The 20788-nt window shown below is 33.9% G+C and overlaps 2 protein-coding genes across 4 annotated transcripts in view; one reads left to right on the forward strand and one right to left on the reverse strand.

Annotated features, from left to right (window-relative positions):
• LOC117781296 (serine/threonine-protein kinase S6KL) overlaps positions 1–18652 on the reverse strand; it is an 85535-nt gene extending 66883 nt beyond the window's left edge. Inside the window, exon 1 of one of the 3 annotated variants that reach the window (XM_034618057.1) lies at positions 18291–18652. In XM_034618057.1, coding sequence (XP_034473948.1) covers positions 18291–18560 — 270 coding nt within the window. In that variant the 5' untranslated portion in view covers positions 18561–18652. The remainder of the gene's footprint in view (positions 1–18290) is intronic. The other 2 variants (XM_034618050.1, XM_034618060.1) reach the window with 2 other exon arrangements.
• On the forward strand, positions 7756–8713 carry LOC117781321 (zinc finger BED domain-containing protein 1-like). Its single transcript, XM_034618067.1, has 2 exons — positions 7756–8112; positions 8175–8713. Exons 1-2 carry the CDS (start codon positions 7921–7923, stop codon positions 8688–8690), a joined length of 708 nt encoding a protein of 235 aa, XP_034473958.1. The 5' UTR covers positions 7756–7920; the 3' UTR covers positions 8691–8713.
• Positions 18653–20788: the final 2136 nt, after the last annotated feature.

Consider the following 20788-nt stretch of genomic DNA (forward strand, 5'->3'; position numbering starts at 1 on the left):
ACAAAAATAATAATAATACTCAAAAACAGTATCAGAATATCTTGCGCAGTTTGCGAATAATTAATAAATTTCATAAAACTGCTCAAAATCTCCATAGTGCTCTGTTAGAGAGAGAGCAGCGCGCTTTAAAAAGTCATACAAAATGAGAATATTCATTTCTCGACCTCTTTGCACATACATGTCCTTATGTAGCCAGACAGAGACAGATGTAGTCGGGCGAGCAGGCTCATCTCTATGTATGCGTGGGTCTTACAATAACTGTGTGCATATGTATGGGCTGCTAAGAGAATTGGCAACATCGCTTGGTTTGTTAGTTGCTTCCCTTTGAATTTTGTATGAAAGCTCTAATACCCTGTACAAGTTAAATTTTAATTATTTATAATTAACAAAACAACACATTTACGAGTTAAAACTCTAGTGACGAGAGCCATTTCATGCCTCAAAATATTCAATATTCAATTTAATATATAAATGTAAAATAAAAATATATAAATTAAAAAATTAAAAATTATATACTTTTCCTACATACAAACACGTTAATGTGATCGGATTTTAGAATCCGCGAGTTAGTGTGGTGCTCGGGTTACAGAATATTTTATAGATAAAAATTGAGTGTCCGAATTCACTATTGTCTAAATTATTGAAAAAGTACAGTAATTTATTTTTGCGTTAAAGAAGTTTATTCAAGAAAATTATTAGAAGTGCTTCTTTTTTTCAACGCTTCAAGAGAGCAGTGGGCGGAGCCCCCTAGCTAATTTCTAAAAAATTAATCACCATAGTGCTCTGTTAGAGCGCGAGCAGCGCGCTTTAAAAAGTCATACAAAATGAGAATATTCATTTCTCGCCCTCTTTGCACATACATTTCCTTATGTAGCCAGACAGAGACAGATGTAGTCGGGCGAGCAGGCTCATCTCTATGTATGCGTGAGTCCTACAATAAGTGTGTGCATATAAATGGACTGCTGAGAGAATTGACAACATCGCTCTGTTTATTAGTTGCTTCCCTATAAATTTTGTATGAAAGCTCTAATACCCTGTACAAGTAAAATTTTTAATAAAGGAATTTTAACGTTTATTAATTAGGTATTTGTCTATAATACGGTTCTTATCTCAAAAAAAAAAAATAATAATAATAACAACCACAAATAGGGGGTGATATATGATGAATTTATCAGTAAAAATTAGATTGGGGACTCACTTGGTTTATTTTTAAAAAATCTTTGAAATTTTCATACAAAATTAAATTTTGCATAGTTGTATTGTGCAATTTGTCACTACTTTTTCCGTTTACCAACACTACTTTTACTTTAATTTTTGCCTGCGGCGCTTTCTTCCACACCTTAACAACTCACCTCATCTAAATGGACATATTCATTTATGACCAACTATTTGAAAGGGTTGAAAAGCCTTCCAATGGTCATAAACACCTCATGGATCCTATCCGTGACATCTTTAAACTTTAACTTTTCACTGAGTATTACGTTGTGACTCCCCAAGAAGTCTAACAACTCACTTTCACTGAGTCTAAGAAACTCGCTCGCAGTAACATCACAACCTGTGCACGACATTTGATCAAAATTAAAGCCTTCTGCACGATTCCGTTATATTTAGTGTTGGAAAACGGCTATAAATCGGGCGCGTCAAAATTAGGTACTTACAAATTCGCTTACAAAATTAGTGTTGGTAAACGGACAAAGTAGTGACAAATTGCACAATACAACCATGCAAAATTTAATTTTGTATGAAAATTTCGAAGATTTTTTTAAAAATAAACCAAGTGAGTCCCCAAACCAATAAAAACATTTAAATTCATCTTAAATCACCCCCTATTTGGTTTATTTTTATTTTTTATTTTTAGATAAGAACCGTATTACAGACATTTACCATTAATTATTTATAGTTAATAAAAGAACACATTGCATTTGGTTTATCATCTACCTTTATGAATTTATCAAATTTAAGGTGTTTTGCTTAGTAAAATATTGAAGGCAATGAAGTTTTATCGGTAAAGGGTATTTCATAGCGCTCACGTTTTATGTTTCGCTTGCTGTGCCAGCTACTGTCAGCTCTGTCACCCAACTGAATCAAAAGCCAAAATCATTTTACTCGGATTTCACGTTCACCGAAAATTTTTCAGCTGGACGCTATCTCATGGTGTTAGCTGAGACACTTTCAGTTGTATGGGATGACTTCTCTATAGGTTATTTGCTTAGTGGTCTGATTAGTTGCTTACGAGTTTACAAAAGGATATCGATATACGTCGCAATGAAAAAAGTTATTGAAATGGACTTGAAATGCAACAGTGTTATTGCTTTGTATTCCGCTGGAAAAACACCTGTTTACCTGTAAACAAAATGTTTGGACCATTAAACGTTACAATGATACTGCTAGCGTAAAAAGCGTCATAAAGGTATTCATAAAAAACATCAACATCGGCAAAAGTGATTAAAAGTGAAAGCCAGAATTCAACGAAATTCACGCCAGAGCGCAGATCAATTGGAAAAAATTTTTAATGTGGGACGCATATCAGAAAACCAACCAAACCAAAGAAACGAAAGCAAACCTCCAAAATTTTGTTAAAGGTACGGTTCGGCGGTACTGGTTTATATACCCCCTGAACCCAAGGCTTGGATTCGAACCTTGGTTTTTTTGTCGATTACAGGAAAATTGGGGAGGCGTGGCAAAATTCTAACGCAAACTTGATCTGCGTTCGCAACATAGCAGTATTGTCACTGATTTCGGTAGCTCTTATAGTCTCTGAGATCCAGGTGATTATATGTCCCCCATACATCATATATCTTCAAATATCTTCTATATTTATCAATTGATCTCGATGAAATTCAGCACACATCAGGACACCTCCCCCCATCCTGTGTGCCATGTCTCAAGGCTATAGCTTTTAGAATGCTCATGTTATTAGACTTTATATCATTTACGTGGGCGGAAGTGGGTGTGGCTAAATTTTAAAATGAACTTGATATAGGTCAACATCCTCGGAGTATTGTCACTAAATTTGGTTGCTGTAACTTTTATAGTCTCGGAGATAAAGGTGTTCAAAGTAGTGTACCATAATTGTCAAGAATCTAATAGGCTCTAGTACCCATGTTTGTGGTACCGAGCTAAATATATTTATTGTTATAAACTTTTCTCGACATTTTAAACAAATTAAATTTTTTATTTAAGAATCAAATTTTTTTTGAAGATTTAAATGCGACTTAAACAAAGTCTAAAATATTTACGTAATACTAGAAAACCACAAAACTTATGTAATAATTTTTGTTTTTAGACCAGCTATTATTTTAGAAAGCGGTTCGGTTTAAGATGATCGCGTATGGTTACAGGACAAATCAAACGACAATTTAGATCAGCGAATTGCTCTGCGAAAGTAAGCGCCTGCATGGTTTGGGCTGCAGTAACTTCCACAGGACGCTCACGACTGGTTTTCATCGAACGGAGTGTAAAGGTGAGCTAACATATCTACCTTGAAAAGATTTTTAAAGATGCATTACTACCTTAGACACGTAAACAATTTGGAAGGAACCATTGGACATTTCACGGAACTCGGCACAATTTCATAAAGCCAGAAAAACCCAAAAATTTCAACAACACAACGTTCGCAGCCTTATTTCATCACAGCAATGGCCGCCATATTCTCAAAATTTAAGCCCAATATATTTTCTCCATATGGTCCATTCTGAATGCCAAATTCGTTCTGCGTGTGAAGCCTTCCCGAACAAACTCGATAAGGGTTGCTACATCAAACAATAAAACCTTTTACTCTACAGTTTAAAATGTTTTAACAATACTCAGAAGTTTTGAAGCTAAAAATAAAAGAAGGGGGCTTCGCCCCTTGCTCACTTCGCTCGACTACAGCTACAGCTATGGCAGCTATATGATATATGGAACCGATTTGAACCAAATCGTGTCAGAATGAACAAAAACAAAATTCATGCATATTCTATCAGTCTTATCTTAAAAAACAAAAAACTTTTTCATACTATAACTTGATTTTCTACCGATCGGTCCTATGGCAGCTATATGATATAGTGGACCGATTTGAACGAACTTCGGCCAGGATGGACAAAGAACATGCATTTAACTTGGCTATCAGATTGATTAAGATATCTCAAAAATCAAAAAACTTTTTCATACTAAGACTTAATTTTCGATTGAGCGTCTCTATTGCAGCTATATGATATAGTGCACCGATTTTCACCAAATTTGGTCAGGATGTACACTGCCGCTCAACTGAATAGGTTCACGACTTTCGTCAACTTAAATTGGCCAGATCTTTTGAACCAATTGGTCAATTTTGATTAAATAATTTGTATTTGATAGATAATTTAGTTGCTATTAAGATGTACAAGCTTCCGGTTTCTACCACAAGTACTAATATAAAAATTATTTTATTTCACAAAAGCATACTTAAAATTGCATGCTCTTTTTGTCTCAACTGAATAGGTTCAAGAGATTAAAATTAAAAAAAAAAAAAATATTTATGAATTCAAAGCTTGGGTAAATTTTTATTAAATATAAACTGATTCACTATAATTTAATATTGAGTATGAGCTCCTGCCTTAAGTATCACTTAGTAAGTACGACCTGGCAAGAATCTAAAATATTTTTCAATAACTGGAAGCGAAATCGCGGTCCAGGATTTTTTAAGCGCATCAATTAAGGTCGCGGTATCTTCAAATTGTCTGTCACCATGATGTATAGGACCGGGGAGTATGATTATAACTCAGGCAATCTCACATTTCGGTATTCAGTCAACTGTTTAATCCCCCTTGCAGACTAAGTGAGGGCGTTATCAAGCTGAAATGTCCATGAAAGCCGGTCAAATAATTCGGAAAGTTGGAAAAAGCTCTTGTATATACATTTTCGTTAATTTCTGAATAAATAAACTGCAGTTTACAACTTTCATACTACACTATGCCTCCCGACACAATTTTACCACATTTACAAATGTGGTGGTGACTTAAAACACATTATTCTTTTCGAACGTCTTGAAAGTATTATTTAAACTCGTCAGGACCATCCAGATAAAATGATTTATGATCGAAAAACCCGACATTGTGCTATACCTCTCTCCATGTCAAAGGCTTTCGAGCAAAACGGGTGCGTGGGGCTTTAAGCACATCATTGAGGTGTGGTTTTTTTTTGTTTTTCGATCTCTCCCAAAATTCGGCACTTCGAATAATGCGTTTTTCAGTCGCCTCACTGGCATAAACACGGCATTTTTCTTTGATTTGGGAAACCAAACGTGATAAAATTGATGCAAATCTAATAATAAGTATTCTTCTACTGATGAATTGAAAACCTCCTTTTATGTAATTGCCATTGTTCGAGGTATTTCTTAGGTAACTAATAACTATTTCGGCTTGGGCCTATTTTGTAATAGCGATTTTACGGTGATTTAGTTCAAAACCGACACATTCTTTTACTTGTCCTTTTTCAACGTTAGTTAATTGAGTTCCACGACTCATTTTACTTTAATGTAGCTGAGAAAACTCTAAATTAATAAACACAAAAGAATTGGTGTCTCCAAGTTATCTCTGTCGATCACAAAGTCAACTCAAATTTCGTGAACCTATTCAGTTAAATGATTTTAATATTTGTACCTGTGGTAGAAACCGGAAACTTGTACATGTAATACAACAACATTCTCTATCAAATAAAAATTATTTTGTCAAAATAGACCAATTGGTTCAAAAGATCTGGACAATTTAATTTGATAAAAGTCGTGAGCCTATTCAGTTGAGCGGCAGTGTATAATACCAGCCCAGATGCATACTCTATCAATTTGGGTCTGATATCTCAACAAACAAAAAAATTTTTCCATACTTAAACTTAATTTTCGATGTATCGTTCCTATGGCATCTATATGCTGTAGCTAACCGATTTTAATCAAATTTGGTCAAGATGTATAATACTAGCCTAGATGCATATTCTACTAGTTTGGTTCTGATATCTTAATAAACAAAAAACTTTTTCATACTAAAACTTAATTTTCGGCGTATCGCTCCTATTTGAGTTATATGATATAGTGGTAAAAAAAAAAAAAAAACCTACATACCAAGTTTGAAGTCTCTAGCTCTTAAAGTCTCTGAAATCGACGCGTTCAAACAGACGGACATGGCTCAATCGACTCTGCTGTTGATCCTGATCAAGAATACATATACTTTGGGGAGTCTGCCACCCCCCTTCTGTATGTTTCATACATACCGCCACATTATAACCTCGTTTTCCCATTTTCAAGGGCTCAGGGTATAAAAATTGACTAACTTACAGTATTTTGTATTGGCAACACTAGGTAACAAATTTGAACTTTTTTTCCGAACCGAACCAAACCCACTTTTTTTTTATACATTTGGGGCCCCACATGACAAAAAAGATTTTATTTTTGTTTCTATGAGAAAGTTTTTTTTAAGAAAATTTTTAGAATCTAGCTTTTTTTCTTAGCTGTTCTTAGAGGTGCGCATACACTTGTCATACTTTTTTCGAGAGTGTCATAGTCGATTTGTCAAAAAACTCATGAATATGAGTATGAATAAACCTATGAATATATAAACAGTTTTAAATTTCAAACAGTAGTTTAGTGATGTAAAAAAACATCGTTTCCGATGTTTTTGTTGATATCGATGTTAAGCGATGCATCGATGTTTTGCAAAAACATCGGCCGTTGAATTTCACAATAAATTGAGCGTTCGTCGAATCTTGCCAAGTGACTTGCCGCTAATTTTGCCGCCATAAGCTGTGTTTGCAATGCCAAAGTAAGTAAATTTATTCAAATTGGGTAAAAGGCCTTCGGGTTTGTTTTGATTGTTACTACAAAAGCATTTATTTCAAAATAAAAAGAAAAACGAGAAATTGCTGGAAACATTTCAGCAAAATTGATGCAAATAGCTCGAAATGCAATATTTGTGGCAAAACGATTAGGACTGCGGGGAATACAATAAATATGAAGGACCACCTGCGCAATGTCCACAAGATAAGGCAACAAAACGTCGATGTAGTTGATAAACATACATCCGAGGAAGCACCATCGTGTAGCAGCATGGCGCCACGACAACCTTCGCTATTTGAAAGCTTTCAAAACGTAACGGATTTCGGAGCAGAAGGTCAAAAGTCCAAAAAAAATTAATGAAGCGATCATATATATGATAACAAAAGATGTGCAGCCATTTTCATTGGTTGAGAAACCTGGGTTTACATATTTAATGAACACAATTGCACCACGGTACGAAATACCCTCGAGGTACAAAATAACAAGATGGGTCGAGGAGAAGTATACGGCAATGGAAGAGATATGGAGAACACGGCTCGATGGAATTACGGTAACTTTGACAATGGATGTATGGAGTGATCAAATGTCAATGCGCAGCTTCCTGGGAATCACAGCTCATTTTCAGCTTAAGAACAAAATAAATTCAGTAACAATTGGCGTTTTGGAGCTAAGCGAGCGTCACACTGCAAGTTACCTTAACGAAATGTTGGAAAGTTGCTGCTCAGATTGGCGCATCGAAAAGCAACAAGTTACTGCCATTGTCACAGACAATGCGGCAAATATTGTTAAAGCCGTTGAGATAGGTTTCGGTCGTAAAAAACACCTGCCATGCTTTGCGCACACTCTAAATCTAATTGCACGATCTGCCATGCAAAGGGAGTCCGTAAATGGTTGCATTAGTAAAGTGAAATCCATTGTTACTTTTTTTAAGCAAAGTTGCGTAGCCAGCGACCACTTAAGAAAATTTACAGACAAAGTGTTGATACAGGATGTTGCAACTAGGTGGAATAGCACTTTTTATATGATTGAACGTTTTTTGGAGTTGAAAACGTATGTTAACGAGGTCCTATTCAATATACGAAACGAACTGACAATTGAAATTGGAATTGGTCTTGCTGAACAACATAGTTAGGATGCTGCGCCCCCTCGAGGAAGCAACGAAAATTATAAGTGGCGAAAAATATTACACGGCCAGCATGGTCATTCCAATCGTCAGTATCCTGAAAGACAAATTGCAAAATCTGAATGGCGACACATTTGAGGCAAAAGATATAAAGGACTTCCTGCTTCTCGAAATTGATAAACGTATGGGATCAGTAGAGCAGGTATATTTCAAATATCATTAATTATTAATTTCGTTAATTATGTCTTGTAATGTATTTTTTAGGTATCGATTTTGGCAATGGCCACAATGCTTGATCCAAGATTCAAGAAATTACATTTTAAGGACCCTCAGGCATGTGCAAATGCAATAATTAAGATCAAATCTCAAACAAAGCCAAATATAAACGATGTTGAAAATCAGCCACCCAGCACATCTACGAATTCAAATTCATTTTGGGATCATTATCAGCTGGCGCAGTCTCATAGCCCGAATCTGGACATTGACGTAGAAATGAGCGCATATCTGCGAATGCCGTTAACATCATTCGAAAGTGATCCCCTAAATGCTTGGGAAGGTATGAAAAGTACGTATCCCAATTTGCACCAAGTGGCGCTGAAATTTCTGCCGGTGGTGGGATCTTCAGTCCCCTCTGAACGCGTTTTTTCAGCGGCTGCAAATGTGCTGACACAAAAACGAAATAGATTATCACCAGATCGACTAGTCTCATACTTTTCCTTCAAAGTATTGACAAAAAATACTTCTTTTGAATATTTTTTTTTTATATATTATGTGCTATGAAAGCATACGTTTTGAAACATACATATAAGACTGCTATGAAAGCATACGTTTTTTGTTATATTTTAAAATAATTGTTATTTTAAAAATAAGTTAAACATGAAAGACTGCTATAAAAGCATATGTTTTTGTTATGTTGTTTATAAATTTTTAAGTTTGCTGTTTTTTTTATTAAATAATAAATAAACTTCAAAAACAAAAACGGTTGGTTTTTAAAACATGGGACATGCATCGATGCATCGATGTTTTGATCCGGTGCATCAACCAACATCGATGTTTCATTTTGAAAACATCGATGGACATCGACATCGATGTTTTTACTTAAATTTACATCACTACAGTAGTTGTAAAAGAATCAATTTTTGAATTAAGAAAATTATAATTTTTTCTTTTTTTTTTTTTTGGAGTTTTTACGATTTTTTGAATTTGAAATTTAAGGAAACTCGAAAAAAAGTTTCAGAACTATTTGAACGTGTATAGCTCCACTAATAAGGCGTCGTTTAAGAAATAATTTGAGAGGTGCGCCCACATTTGTCATCATTACTCGAGAATGCCGAAACCGATTTTCAAAAGCTTTTCTGAAAGCTAATGAATATATCTATACTTCATTTATGCACAGTCTTAGATTTAAACCAGTAATTTTAGAGTTATAAATTTTTTAAATAAGAAAATTATGATTCTTTGCTTAGCTTTTTTCAGCTTTTTTTACTTTAACATTCAAGGAAAACTCCAAAAAAATTAATTAAATTTTCGTTTCTATTTTATTTACATATCTGCATTAACCAATCTCACAGAATATCAATTTGTTGCTGTCTTACACATTATGACCACATATTATTACCATATAGCTGCCATAGGAGGGATCGATTCAGAAGCAGCCTTTGGTATGAAAAACCTATTTTGTCTTTTGAGTTATGTTAACTAAACTGATAGATTTGGTTGAAATTAGACCACTTAACATAAGCAAAAAATCATCATTTTCTTAATTCAAAAATTGATAGCTCTATAACTATTGGTTTAAATCTAAGACTGTGTATGAATGAAATACAGAAATATTAGCTTTTAAAAAAAGTAAAGCCTTTAAAAATCGGTTTTATCATTCACAAGTAATGGTGACAAAAGTGGGCGCACCTATAAAAAAAATTAGAAAGAAAGGCATCACCGCGTTCGTTTAATTTTTAGGCTGTTGCCTAGTGATATTGGCGAGATCGATTCTAGTTCTCTTCTGGGCCGCCTCACCTTTTCGGTCACCCGCAGGTCTACTAGGAATTACAAGCCTTTATTTTTGGGCGTGTCATAACGCCCGGTGTCATAACGACCGTGGATTAAAATTGAATGTTTTTATATTTGAATTCATGACATCTCTGGTTCATGTCGATATGCACCAGCCAGGCAATCAGCTGGTGACAAAAAAAAATAAAGTCAAAAATGCAAGCAACCAATAACCATAATTGCCGGCATTTTGCAGAATAAAATTAGCAATTTATATTATTTTAGCAATTTCTACTTCTTCAATGGCTAAAGCAGATGATACGGTCGATGACTCACTGCTATTGAAACGTTTTTGAAACCGAGTTCGAAAAGTAGAAACAAGTCCATTTCGGTCGGAATTGGGAACAGCAAATAGCAAAACGTTCGGAGTTCGGAACAGGCCTGTATATTTAACATTAAGTTTAATTTTAGTTCTGAACTTTATTTTTATACTTAGTAATTTTTTCTTTGCCGTCTGCTTTTAGTCGTGCATAAATAAATAAATAAAAAATATTTGGTTTGTTTTGTGTAGTGTTAAAAAACCTGCCATAAATATGATATCTTTTCCTTTTACTTATGCTTATGCTTCTTAAAATAACGAAAGTCGCAGTCAAAGCCACAGTCAAGCAAATTGACTACTGATCATAAGCGAAGCATCAGCAGCAGTCGAAAATTCAAAAGTTTTGATTTTTGTTTATTTGGTTGTACGCGACGCGACGCATTTGCCAGACGGGCATGGCTATATCGACTCGGCTGTTAATACTGATTAACAATATACAGTGGGGAGCAAAAATAAGTATTGTCTGGACTGATGAGTCTGAATTTACCCATTTTCAGTGGGATTGAAAGTAATATTGCTGACGAAGACCCAAAAAAAATTTTTTGGACTTCATTAGTCAAGAAATTTTTACCTTTTCAAATAGGTACACAACATGGTATGCACAGCCAAGACTGTTAAAAAATGGCTTGGAAAAAATTTTTTTAGATTGATAGAATAGTCAGCACAATGTCCCGAGCCCGATCCGATTGAAAATCGTTGGTCAAACGTTGAACAACGACTTGCTTAGTATGATTTAGCCCCATCCGCCAAGGACGTTCTTTAGAGACGTGTACAAGTGAAGTGGAATCGAATTCCAAAACAGATATTTGAGAGTGTGGTAGAGAATGTATCAAAGTTTATAAATTAAGTCAACAAAACCTTTTTTCTATGTCGAAATAGTACAAATTATTTAATATCTTCAGTTTTCACGAAAAGTGCAAAAGTGAGTTCATGCGAGTTGTTTTGGTTTTTTATTTTCCATTCCTTGAAAATAACTATTTTATGTTTGCGTTTTACTTATATTTTTTTCAAACAATATAATAAATATGGAAAAAATCATTTTTTGCTTGTTGCTTTTAGAGTTTTGTTAATGAAGTTGCCGAATGACAAAGTTTGTGAACTTGAACTAATTTTTGCTCCCCACTGTATATACTTTCTAGGGTAGGAGATGCCTCCTTCTCCCTGTTATATATGTAGATGTCAATGAACACAATAAACCCTTTTACTAATTTTTAAAGTAACTGGTTTTATTAAATATTTTAAATCGGCACACTAATTAACAAGCAACAGAAAAAACTAGTGTTGGTAAACAGGCCACATGCACAGCGCCGTTGCGACGAAAAGTTGCTCCGGTGGCAAAGATTTTTGAACACTTTTATCTCCGAGACTATTAGAGTTAGAGGAACCAATTTGGGTGACAATACTCTTGGAATGTTATCCTATCGGAACTTAATTTGAAAATTTTTCCACGCCCATGTTTTTTTTTTTAATAAAGTCAAATATTTTTGACTTCTTTGACTTTTTAAATGCTGAGTCGTTGCCATTTTATTCGCATATTGTCTGAATTTAACAATAACATCCGGAATACATATTTTAAAAATAAATGCTACAATTAAGAATTTTAAACTTTAATTTTATAATAGTTTGTTATTTCTAAATTTGCAAAATTGTAAAATTGATTTAAGGTTTGCTAAATAAACGATCTGCTAATGCTAATGTGACAAAAATCTTTAAAAATCGTTGTCAAATCCATTGTATGCTTTTCAAGTTCACTGTCCAATTTGGATTTAGTGTTAAAGCCTGCTTATTAATTAAAATCCCCATAAACATTAAAAAGTGCCTCAAATCTAAATTTTAGTTGCTAAATGATGGGGTCGATTGATTTTAAAAAGGGAATTCGAAATGTACCAGTTTCTAATATGTTTTTGCTGTCATCTGCAGCCACATATTAAAACTGTTTTCGATTTTTTCGTTGTCTGATTAATTTAATTTCAGGCTCAACCCGTCAACCTTTTTTTCAAGTTCAAACTCTCTTTGAAATATTTCAAAATTTCATATTTTCGGCGCCTTTAATATCTTAGCGCTCGGGTCGGTCCCCTTGCCAAAATGAAAAACATGAAAAAACTAAAATTTTTAAGGAATATTTTTTATCTGAGTTTCAATTAAGTTTAACTATTTTAAGTAAATAGTATGGCACGTTACAATACATTACGTGATGTTACATTTAAATGTAGATCACTGCGGACGGCAGTTCGCGTGAGTGACGAAAGCATCACAAAGGGTGCGAAAGGCGACTAACAACATATACAGCTAAGTTGGAAAATTTGTTACGACTGTCCGATCAGATCGAGTTATATACCGATCGAAAGGTTTAGTTCTAACTTACAAAATGGCATACTAAAACTTTTTTTAATTAACCTGGGTCATGAGATACGGGGGTGTAAGTGGGAGGGGAAAAATTTAGATGATTGCAGCTTATAGGGCCGTTGGGGCTTTTTGGTAAAATTTTTTATTTTTTCAAAATTCTATTTAAAAATACGCGTCGATACCTCAATCACCCAAATCCGATAACTGGTTCAAAAGATAAATAAATTTGAAAATTTTAGTGGACTTCTCAAAATGAAATGAAAAGTCAGTTTGTTGGTTTGTATGTCTGTTTGTCTGTTTGCATCAAAGCGCTAAAGAAGCTTAAATGTAATGATGGGGATTTATTCCTATTCGAAAATCTAGAAGTTATTTAGCTCACATTTTGGCGATTTCTGACAAAACGGCAAACGGCTTTAAATTGTTAATACGTACAATTTCGCGTTTTTTTGGTATATGAAACATTAATTTTGGTTGAGGGGTTTGGAAGATATTCCTGTTAAGTGAATAAATACATATTTCTATCGGTCGAAAGTCACGTTTTAGTATGAACAACTTTTTGGTTTTATCAGATATCTCAACCAAACTGATACAATATGCATTAAACTCGGTTTTATATATCCTGACCAAAGTTGGTTCAAATCGGACCACTATATCATATAGCTGTCATAGGACCGATCGGGTCAAAATTAGGTTTTAGTATGAAAAACTTTTTTGTTTAATGAGAAATCCTAACCAAACTAATACACTATGCATTTCACTTGGTTTTATATATCCTAACCAAAGTTGGTTCAAATCGGATAACTATATCATATAGCTGTTATAGGACCGATCGGTCCAATATTAAGTCTTAGTATGAAAAACTTTTTTGTTTTACTAGAAATCGTAACCAAACTAATAGAACATGCACTTAATTTAGACTTATATATCCTGAGCAAAGTTGGTATTAATCGAACTACTATATCATATAGCTGTCATAGGACCGATCGGGCGAAATCCAAGTCTTAGTATGAAAAACTTTTTTTTTCATAGTAAGTACGAGGTCTCCGACAGTAGAGTATGCTCGGCTGTAGCAACGCGAGCAAAACGAGCAGGGGGCGGAGCCCACTAGTTTTTCTTTATAATTAAAGAAAAAATTTTTTTTAAATATAAAATACGTTTAACAACTAAATTTTTATATTTTACTATTTGCCAGCATTTATGATAAAGTTACAATGTCAAAAGCAAAAGCAATTGCAAAATTTCTGATATCCCACAAAAAAAAACCTCTAAACGAGGTAAAAGTCTAGTGACGAAAGCAATTTAAAGCCCCAAAATTTCTGATATCCAATTTTGTGACGAACAAAGCTCAGTTTAATCTAAAAATGTTAAATAAAAATATTAATTAATATAAAAAAAGCGAAAATTGGCATTCGGCGCAAAAAGTAATTTTTATGTACAAAGAAGCTCACCCTTTTTGCTCACAGTGCACAATGCCAATTTTCGCTTTTTTTATATTAATTTATATTTTTATTTAACATTTTTAGATTAAACTGAATTTTGTTCGTCACAAAATTTATTTTTTAATTTTTTTAGTACTTAAAAAACTTTTTTTATCAGAATTACATTAACTTTTTAATGCTGGAAAAGAGATTCCGTCAAATAATCATTGTTATACATACTTTTGATTTAGGAAATCATTTTTTAAGAAAACAGCAAAAAGTATAGAGAAAACCAATTCATTCAAGTTTACAGTCGGTATTTCTATTCTATAGGGTTAATTTAAGTGTATATTGTTTAAATAAGTAACTTAAGATCGTTTCCGGAAAAAAATTTTTACAACATGTGATCTTTTGATCAATTTTATGTTTTTGGTCGCGGTAAACCCTTCAGTGGAAATGCCCATATTCTCTGAGATTCTTGAAGGTTTTTTTTAAAAAAAAACAAGAACTATTTTATGCTAAAACTTGATTTTTAAGCGGTCGTTTCTATGGCAGCTAAATAATAATGCGGTCCGTTCCAAAAATAAAAACCAAATTGATCTGCCTACGGTATCCAGGAACCTACATATTAAGTTTGAAGTCCCTTTTTCTAAATTTTCTGTGATAGACTCGTTCAAACCAGAGACCTGTACAAGGTGTACTACTAGTACACCGCACACACACACGGTATATTGCATACTCAAGTATTAAAGTACCGCGTCAAAACATGATCCGGTGGTTTCTTATTCATTCTTTTCTGCGGTGCTTCTTTTGCGATGTCAATGGTGATTATATTTATTCATGTTCGTATTCATCAATAAAAACTTAGTGATTAATACTTCATTTATAATAATAAAAAAAAGGACAACAAAATAATTAGGTACTAATGTAATGAACTTTATAAATCTGTAAAAACAAAAAAGAAAATGCATAGCCTTATTCTATTTTACTTTCATGATTACTTATTTATATTTATACTTAAAAAAAGTACAGGGGTCTATTGGGTTTGTTTTAACGAATATGTGAGTAACAGGCAGAAGGAAGCGTGGCAGACCCTATAAAGTATATATAATCTTGATCAGCATCAATAGCCCAGTTGATATAGCAATGTCCGTCTGTCTGTCCGTCCGTCTGTATGAACACCTAGATCTCAGAGACTATAAGAGCTAGAGACACCAAACTTGGTATGTAGGTTCCTCTATATTCCAAGCAGATCAAGTTTATTTCAAAATTTGCCCACGCCCCCTTTATCGCCCACAAATCGACATCGAAAATTTCATATTCATTTTATAAGAACAATTTAAAACCCAGTGACACCAAATTTGGTATGTAGACCACAATATCATATAGCGCCCATAGGAACAATCGGTCGAAAATCAAGTTTTAGTGTGAAAAACTTTTTTGTTCAATGAGATATTGTAACCAAACTGTTGCAATAGGCATATAACTTGGGCTTATATATCCTGTCCGAAGTTGGTTTTTTGAATTTCTTCCATTATTAGTTTTTGCCATAGTAAGTACGGGGTCTCCGACAGTCGAGTATGCTCGACTGTAGCACCGGCCCACTAGTTTTATAATATGAATGTAAAAAATTTAATTTTCTATGTCATATTTGCCTTTTGCCGAATTCCGGCTTGCGTATTTTCCTACGCGATGTAAGAACAACGGAGTAAAACAAATAAATAAATCCCCCAATTGAGAGCGATTTATAATGAATTAAGCATTACAAATTAAATTGGGAACTCTAATAGATATTTTTAAAATTTAATTTAAAAATTTCAATACCAAATGAACATTATTTTTATAATGATATTTTTCACAATAAAATTGACAAACCCAATAGATTTAGGGCAGGGTTTTGAATATCTAGTTAAGGGATCTGATAACTTAAGGCCCATATCGAGTAGACCAGAAAACGTTCTGTTAGGTCTAAACTCGAACATACTCGACTGTCGGAGACGCCGTACTAACTATGGAAAAAGCAAAGCATAAAACAAAAAAGTCTTTTATACTAAGACTATATTTTCGCCCGATCGGTCCAGCGACAGCTATAGTGATATAGTGGACCGATTTTAACCAACTTGCATAAATGCATATTCTATCAGTTTGGTTACGATATCTCATAAAACAAAAAAAAAATTGGTAAAAGCCTATTAGCCTGGTCCAACTCCAAATCAAAAATAAAAGCCCCAAATAGAGACCGATTTATCATGAATTTAGCCAACAAAAATTAGATTGGGGACTCAACTAGTTTTTTTTTTTAATGTTTGAAATTTCCATACAAAATTGCCCATTTTTGTTGTTGCTTTATGCAACTTGTCACTTTACAGCTCGTTTACCAACACTGAATTGGTCACACGGTCATAAGTAGCTTCTCAAACATCTCTATAAACTTCATTCTAGAGATGTTAGGGAGTAGATCTATTGAGCTAATCCCTCAAGTGAACGAACGAACTAAATCCCTAATTGTAGGTCATTTAGTTCAGTGAATAGATCCCAAAACAGTTCGGTCAGTGAGTAGATCCCAAAACAGTTCGTTCAGTGAATAGATCCCAATACATTTCGTTGATTGATTCGAATTTAAAATCCGATTACATCTCGCTAAAGACGCACTTTTGATAATATATTGTACATTAAAATTATATATTAAAATTAGAATTAAATAAAAATCAATTTATGATTTTCATCAAATTAATATGAAATTCATAATTTAATCAAAAATCAGTTAAATGTTTGATAACAGATATAAAAACTAAAGCCTTAATTAAATTCTGTTTCATATAGTAATTTGTTATTAACAAACCTCAAACCAACTCAGTTGTGGCTTACTCTATTGAACGAACTATATTGGGATTGTGATATATTCACTGAACGAACTATATGGAATCTATTTACTGAACGAACGAACTATTTGAAAGATTATTTCGTTCATAAAAAATTGAACTACTGAACTAAATCATTCAATTGAACTACGATGAACAACTCTATTAGGGAGTGTAAATAGAGGACCGTATACAAAAATTTTTTTTAAAAAAATCTGCGCCGCAATATATTCACGGTTGCACACACACGTTATGACGATACAAATCTTATAAATACTTCTCCAGTGCTCTTCGAACTTCTTTTGGAATTGGAACTTGTCCAAATATTAAAAATTGTTATCTTTTTTCGTTATGTTATTTTCCGATTGAGATTTTTCCAAATAATACTTACAAATCCATTTGTACTTGGTAAACCGGCCATACAATGGACAAGTCAAACAAAACCAAACCAATTTTCCGGCTAAATTCATGATAAATCACTCCCTATTTGGGGTTTTTGTTTTTTTGGAGTTGGCCCAGGCTTTTCCAAAAAAAGACTATACTACTATATTGATTTTCAGGATATAAAAAACCAAGTTAGATGCATATTGGTTTAGTTTGGTTAAGATATCTCATAAAACCAAAAAGTTTTTTATGGGCGCTGTATGATATAGTGGTCCAATCCAAAATAGAAATATAATTCCAATATAGACGAATCTACATACTAGATTTAGTGTCACTAGATTTAAAACTGTTCTTATAATTTGGATATGAAATTTTCTATGTCGATTTTTGGGCGCTAGAGGGCGCGTGGCCGAGTTCTGAACCAAACTTGATCTGCTTGCAATGTAGATAAACCTACATACCATGTTTGGTGTCTCTAGCTCTTATAGTGTCTGAGATCTAGGTGTTCATATAGACGTCAGAACAGACGGACATTGTTATATCGTCTCGGCTATTGATGCTGATCAAGAATATATATACTTTACAGGGTCTGACACGCCTCCTGCCTGTTACGAACATAATCTAAAAACGGTGCCGTAAAAATTAGAATTTGACAACTATTCCAAAGAAAACTTTCCGCCGGCGGAAATTTCTGGTCTACTCGATTCCGGCGTTATATCAGACATATTTTGACGAGCACTTTTTAAAAATTAATGTCAATTTTGAAAATATCACTTTGATTTTTCACAATAAAATTGACAAACCCATTAGATGAACTTGGTAATTGGTCATAAAATGGACAAGTAGTGTTGGTAAACGGGCCATAATAGTGACAAGTTGCACAAAGCAACAACAAAAATAAACGGCCCCTTCTGCCAAAGTCCGTGCTATTACCCGAATGTACGAATATATGATGTGAGTCATAGCCATTTTATTGTTTTGGTTATGATAAATAATTACATACCTGTCGCGTATGTTTTGATATTAATGCATCACTGATTGTACAGCTACTAAACGCTCTTGATGTTGGGTGGGCTGCGGTGGCCTTTCGGAACAGTTTTCTGCTGCAACCGCCGCAGCCAGGTTGTAGCGCTTGTTGCGATGCTGTTGATGGCTGTGCTAAGTGCAGTTCATTCAATGATGATGCGACTGTTACATCTGTTTTCCTTAATTCATAACATGAATGTCGCTGGGGTGACCCTTTGTTTTCATATCTTCCATGCACGCTGCCCATCAATAGTTTCACTAATCTCTTTTTTGTATTTGCTTACGTAGTTGTTGCTGTTTTTAACAGTTAGAGATGGGTGGATCTTACATATATACATGTTGTTAGAGACAAGTATTTTAAAGTACCCATGCACTTGAATAAAGTTAGTATATCGGAATCAATAAAATTGGTTAGCACAGGCGACAAAATCTTTTAATAGTCAATTCACACTGAGCAACATCTACCACCTACCATCATTTTTCGTGCAGAAATTTTTTAATTCGTCCCAACATCTATTATTAATGCTCCTATCCCATACGTTTCCAATCGATTTAAAGCCGATATTTGCCGAACACTTCACTAAAAATTCGTCATTTACTACGAAAATGTAAGCAATGGTAGAGCTCACCAGACACGTTGGCTTCCTGATCATTTTTGTGATACCTTTGATAGTTCTGGTGAACGGGACTGACACCAAATTTTGTGTATCATGCCGCCATAAGTCGATGTGAAGAACAGGATAGAAGGACTCGGAAAGAAGGACAAATATTTTTATAATAGACAGAACAACAGGAATATTCATTTAAGAAAGAGACAAATCTGTCCTAAAAAAGGATGAAATGGGGCAGCATGTAAAATAAAAATATACTGCTACTTTGGCTACTTTTCTGCTTCAGTGAGACATTTTTATCGAAATACATGAATTGCTTATCGAAAGTTTTCTTTGTTATCAATGTGCAACTGCAGCAGCAGTATATCAATTACATACAATTTATTTTATTTTATTAGATAGTTTTGATATAATCTTTTATCTGTGCTGTTCATAACTTTTATTATCGATAATTTGATTATAAGCTGTTGGCAGATAAATGTATCAAAGCGTTCACCAGGAAGTATCAGTGGCATACAATTTTTGAGATACTTGATCAGGGAGCATGTTTTCTGGTGAACGCGAACAATATCAACTAAAATGAATGGCAAATACAAAAATAACAGGATTATACCCAATTCACACTAAGCAACATCTGCCATCAATTCTCGTGATGGTCCCATAGTTTTACCCGTGCTGAAATTTTCCATTGGTTCCGCCATCTCCCCTTTGATGTTCCTGTCCCATGCGTTTCCAGTCGGTTTCAAGCCGATAATTATAGAAAGCAACACTAGAAATCTGACATTTGCTATAAAAATGTAAACAAATTAGATTTTTTTTTTGTGAAATGGATTTGGTGTACATTTTATAGCTTTTAAACTAACGTATCTTAAAATTTATACCCTAGAGAAGCAAAAGTAATGTTGGATGAATATTTATTAACTGACAATGTTACTTGGACTAGCAACAATAAAGGAATGCTAGCGAAGTTGTGTGGAATGCTCAAAAACAACCATTATTTGCTATAAAAATGTAAACAAATTAGATTTTGTTTTTTGTGAAATGGATTTAGTGTACATTTTATAGTTTTTAAATTAACGTATCTTAAAATTTATACCCTAGAGAAGCAAAAGTAATGTTGGATGAATATTTATTAATTGACAATGTTACTTGGACTAGCAACAATAAAGGAATGCTGGCGAAGTTGTGTGGAATGCTCAAAAACAACCATTATTTGATAAACATGCATTAAATTAATTTTGTTTGCTGGACGTAATAGCGCGCCACTGGTTTCTTCTTATTCTTTTGTGGAACTCGCTTATTGCTCACGAGCTTGTTCAATATTCAATTTTTATGAACTTTCTGAAGCTGTGTGAAAATGACAAGTAGTGTTCACATTGACGGCAGTCATTTTGGCTTGGCACAGCGCTGTGAAGCACATTTTAAGTGACGTCAATATGAACACTGTGACTAGTGTGACCGGCTGTCAGAAATTGCCGCAGAATATGATGCCGCATTGTGCCCCTATGTAAGCCCACCATAAGTAAAAACAGTTTTAAAATTGTTTACGCTAAATTTAAGTGTATTTTAGTTTAAAGCGCCCAAAAAGAATCTGAATTAGAGAATCTGTTGATTGACAAGATCTGATCCTGACAAGATTGGTATCAAAACTCGTGTTATGACCTGGACTTTCAAATACAAAGACAAATCGTCCTTAAAACAACATTTTCGTCCTTGCAAGGAATAAAAACGCAGAATTTTTCAACTCAAAAATCGGGGACTACGAATTGATTTTAGAACTATTGTTTTTTGGTAAAAAAAACATCTTAGAATTGATCCTAGATTACGAATGTGGGGTACCACTTTTTTTTAATTTCAAATAAAT

This window comes from Drosophila innubila, chromosome X (genome assembly GCF_004354385.1).
Source record: "Drosophila innubila isolate TH190305 chromosome X, UK_Dinn_1.0, whole genome shotgun sequence".
Classification (NCBI taxonomy): domain Eukaryota; kingdom Metazoa; phylum Arthropoda; class Insecta; order Diptera; family Drosophilidae; genus Drosophila; species Drosophila innubila.

Bases quoted from the DNA above. Each gene is read 5' to 3' on its own strand.
- LOC117781321 (XM_034618067.1), top strand. From the start codon at position 7,921: ATGCTGCGCCCCCTCGAGGAAGCAACGAAAATTATAAGTGGCGAAAAA. The intron at 8,113-8,174 runs GTATATTTCAAA...TGTATTTTTTAG, and splicing joins GTATGGGATCAGTAGAGCAG to GTATCGATTTTGGCAATGGC.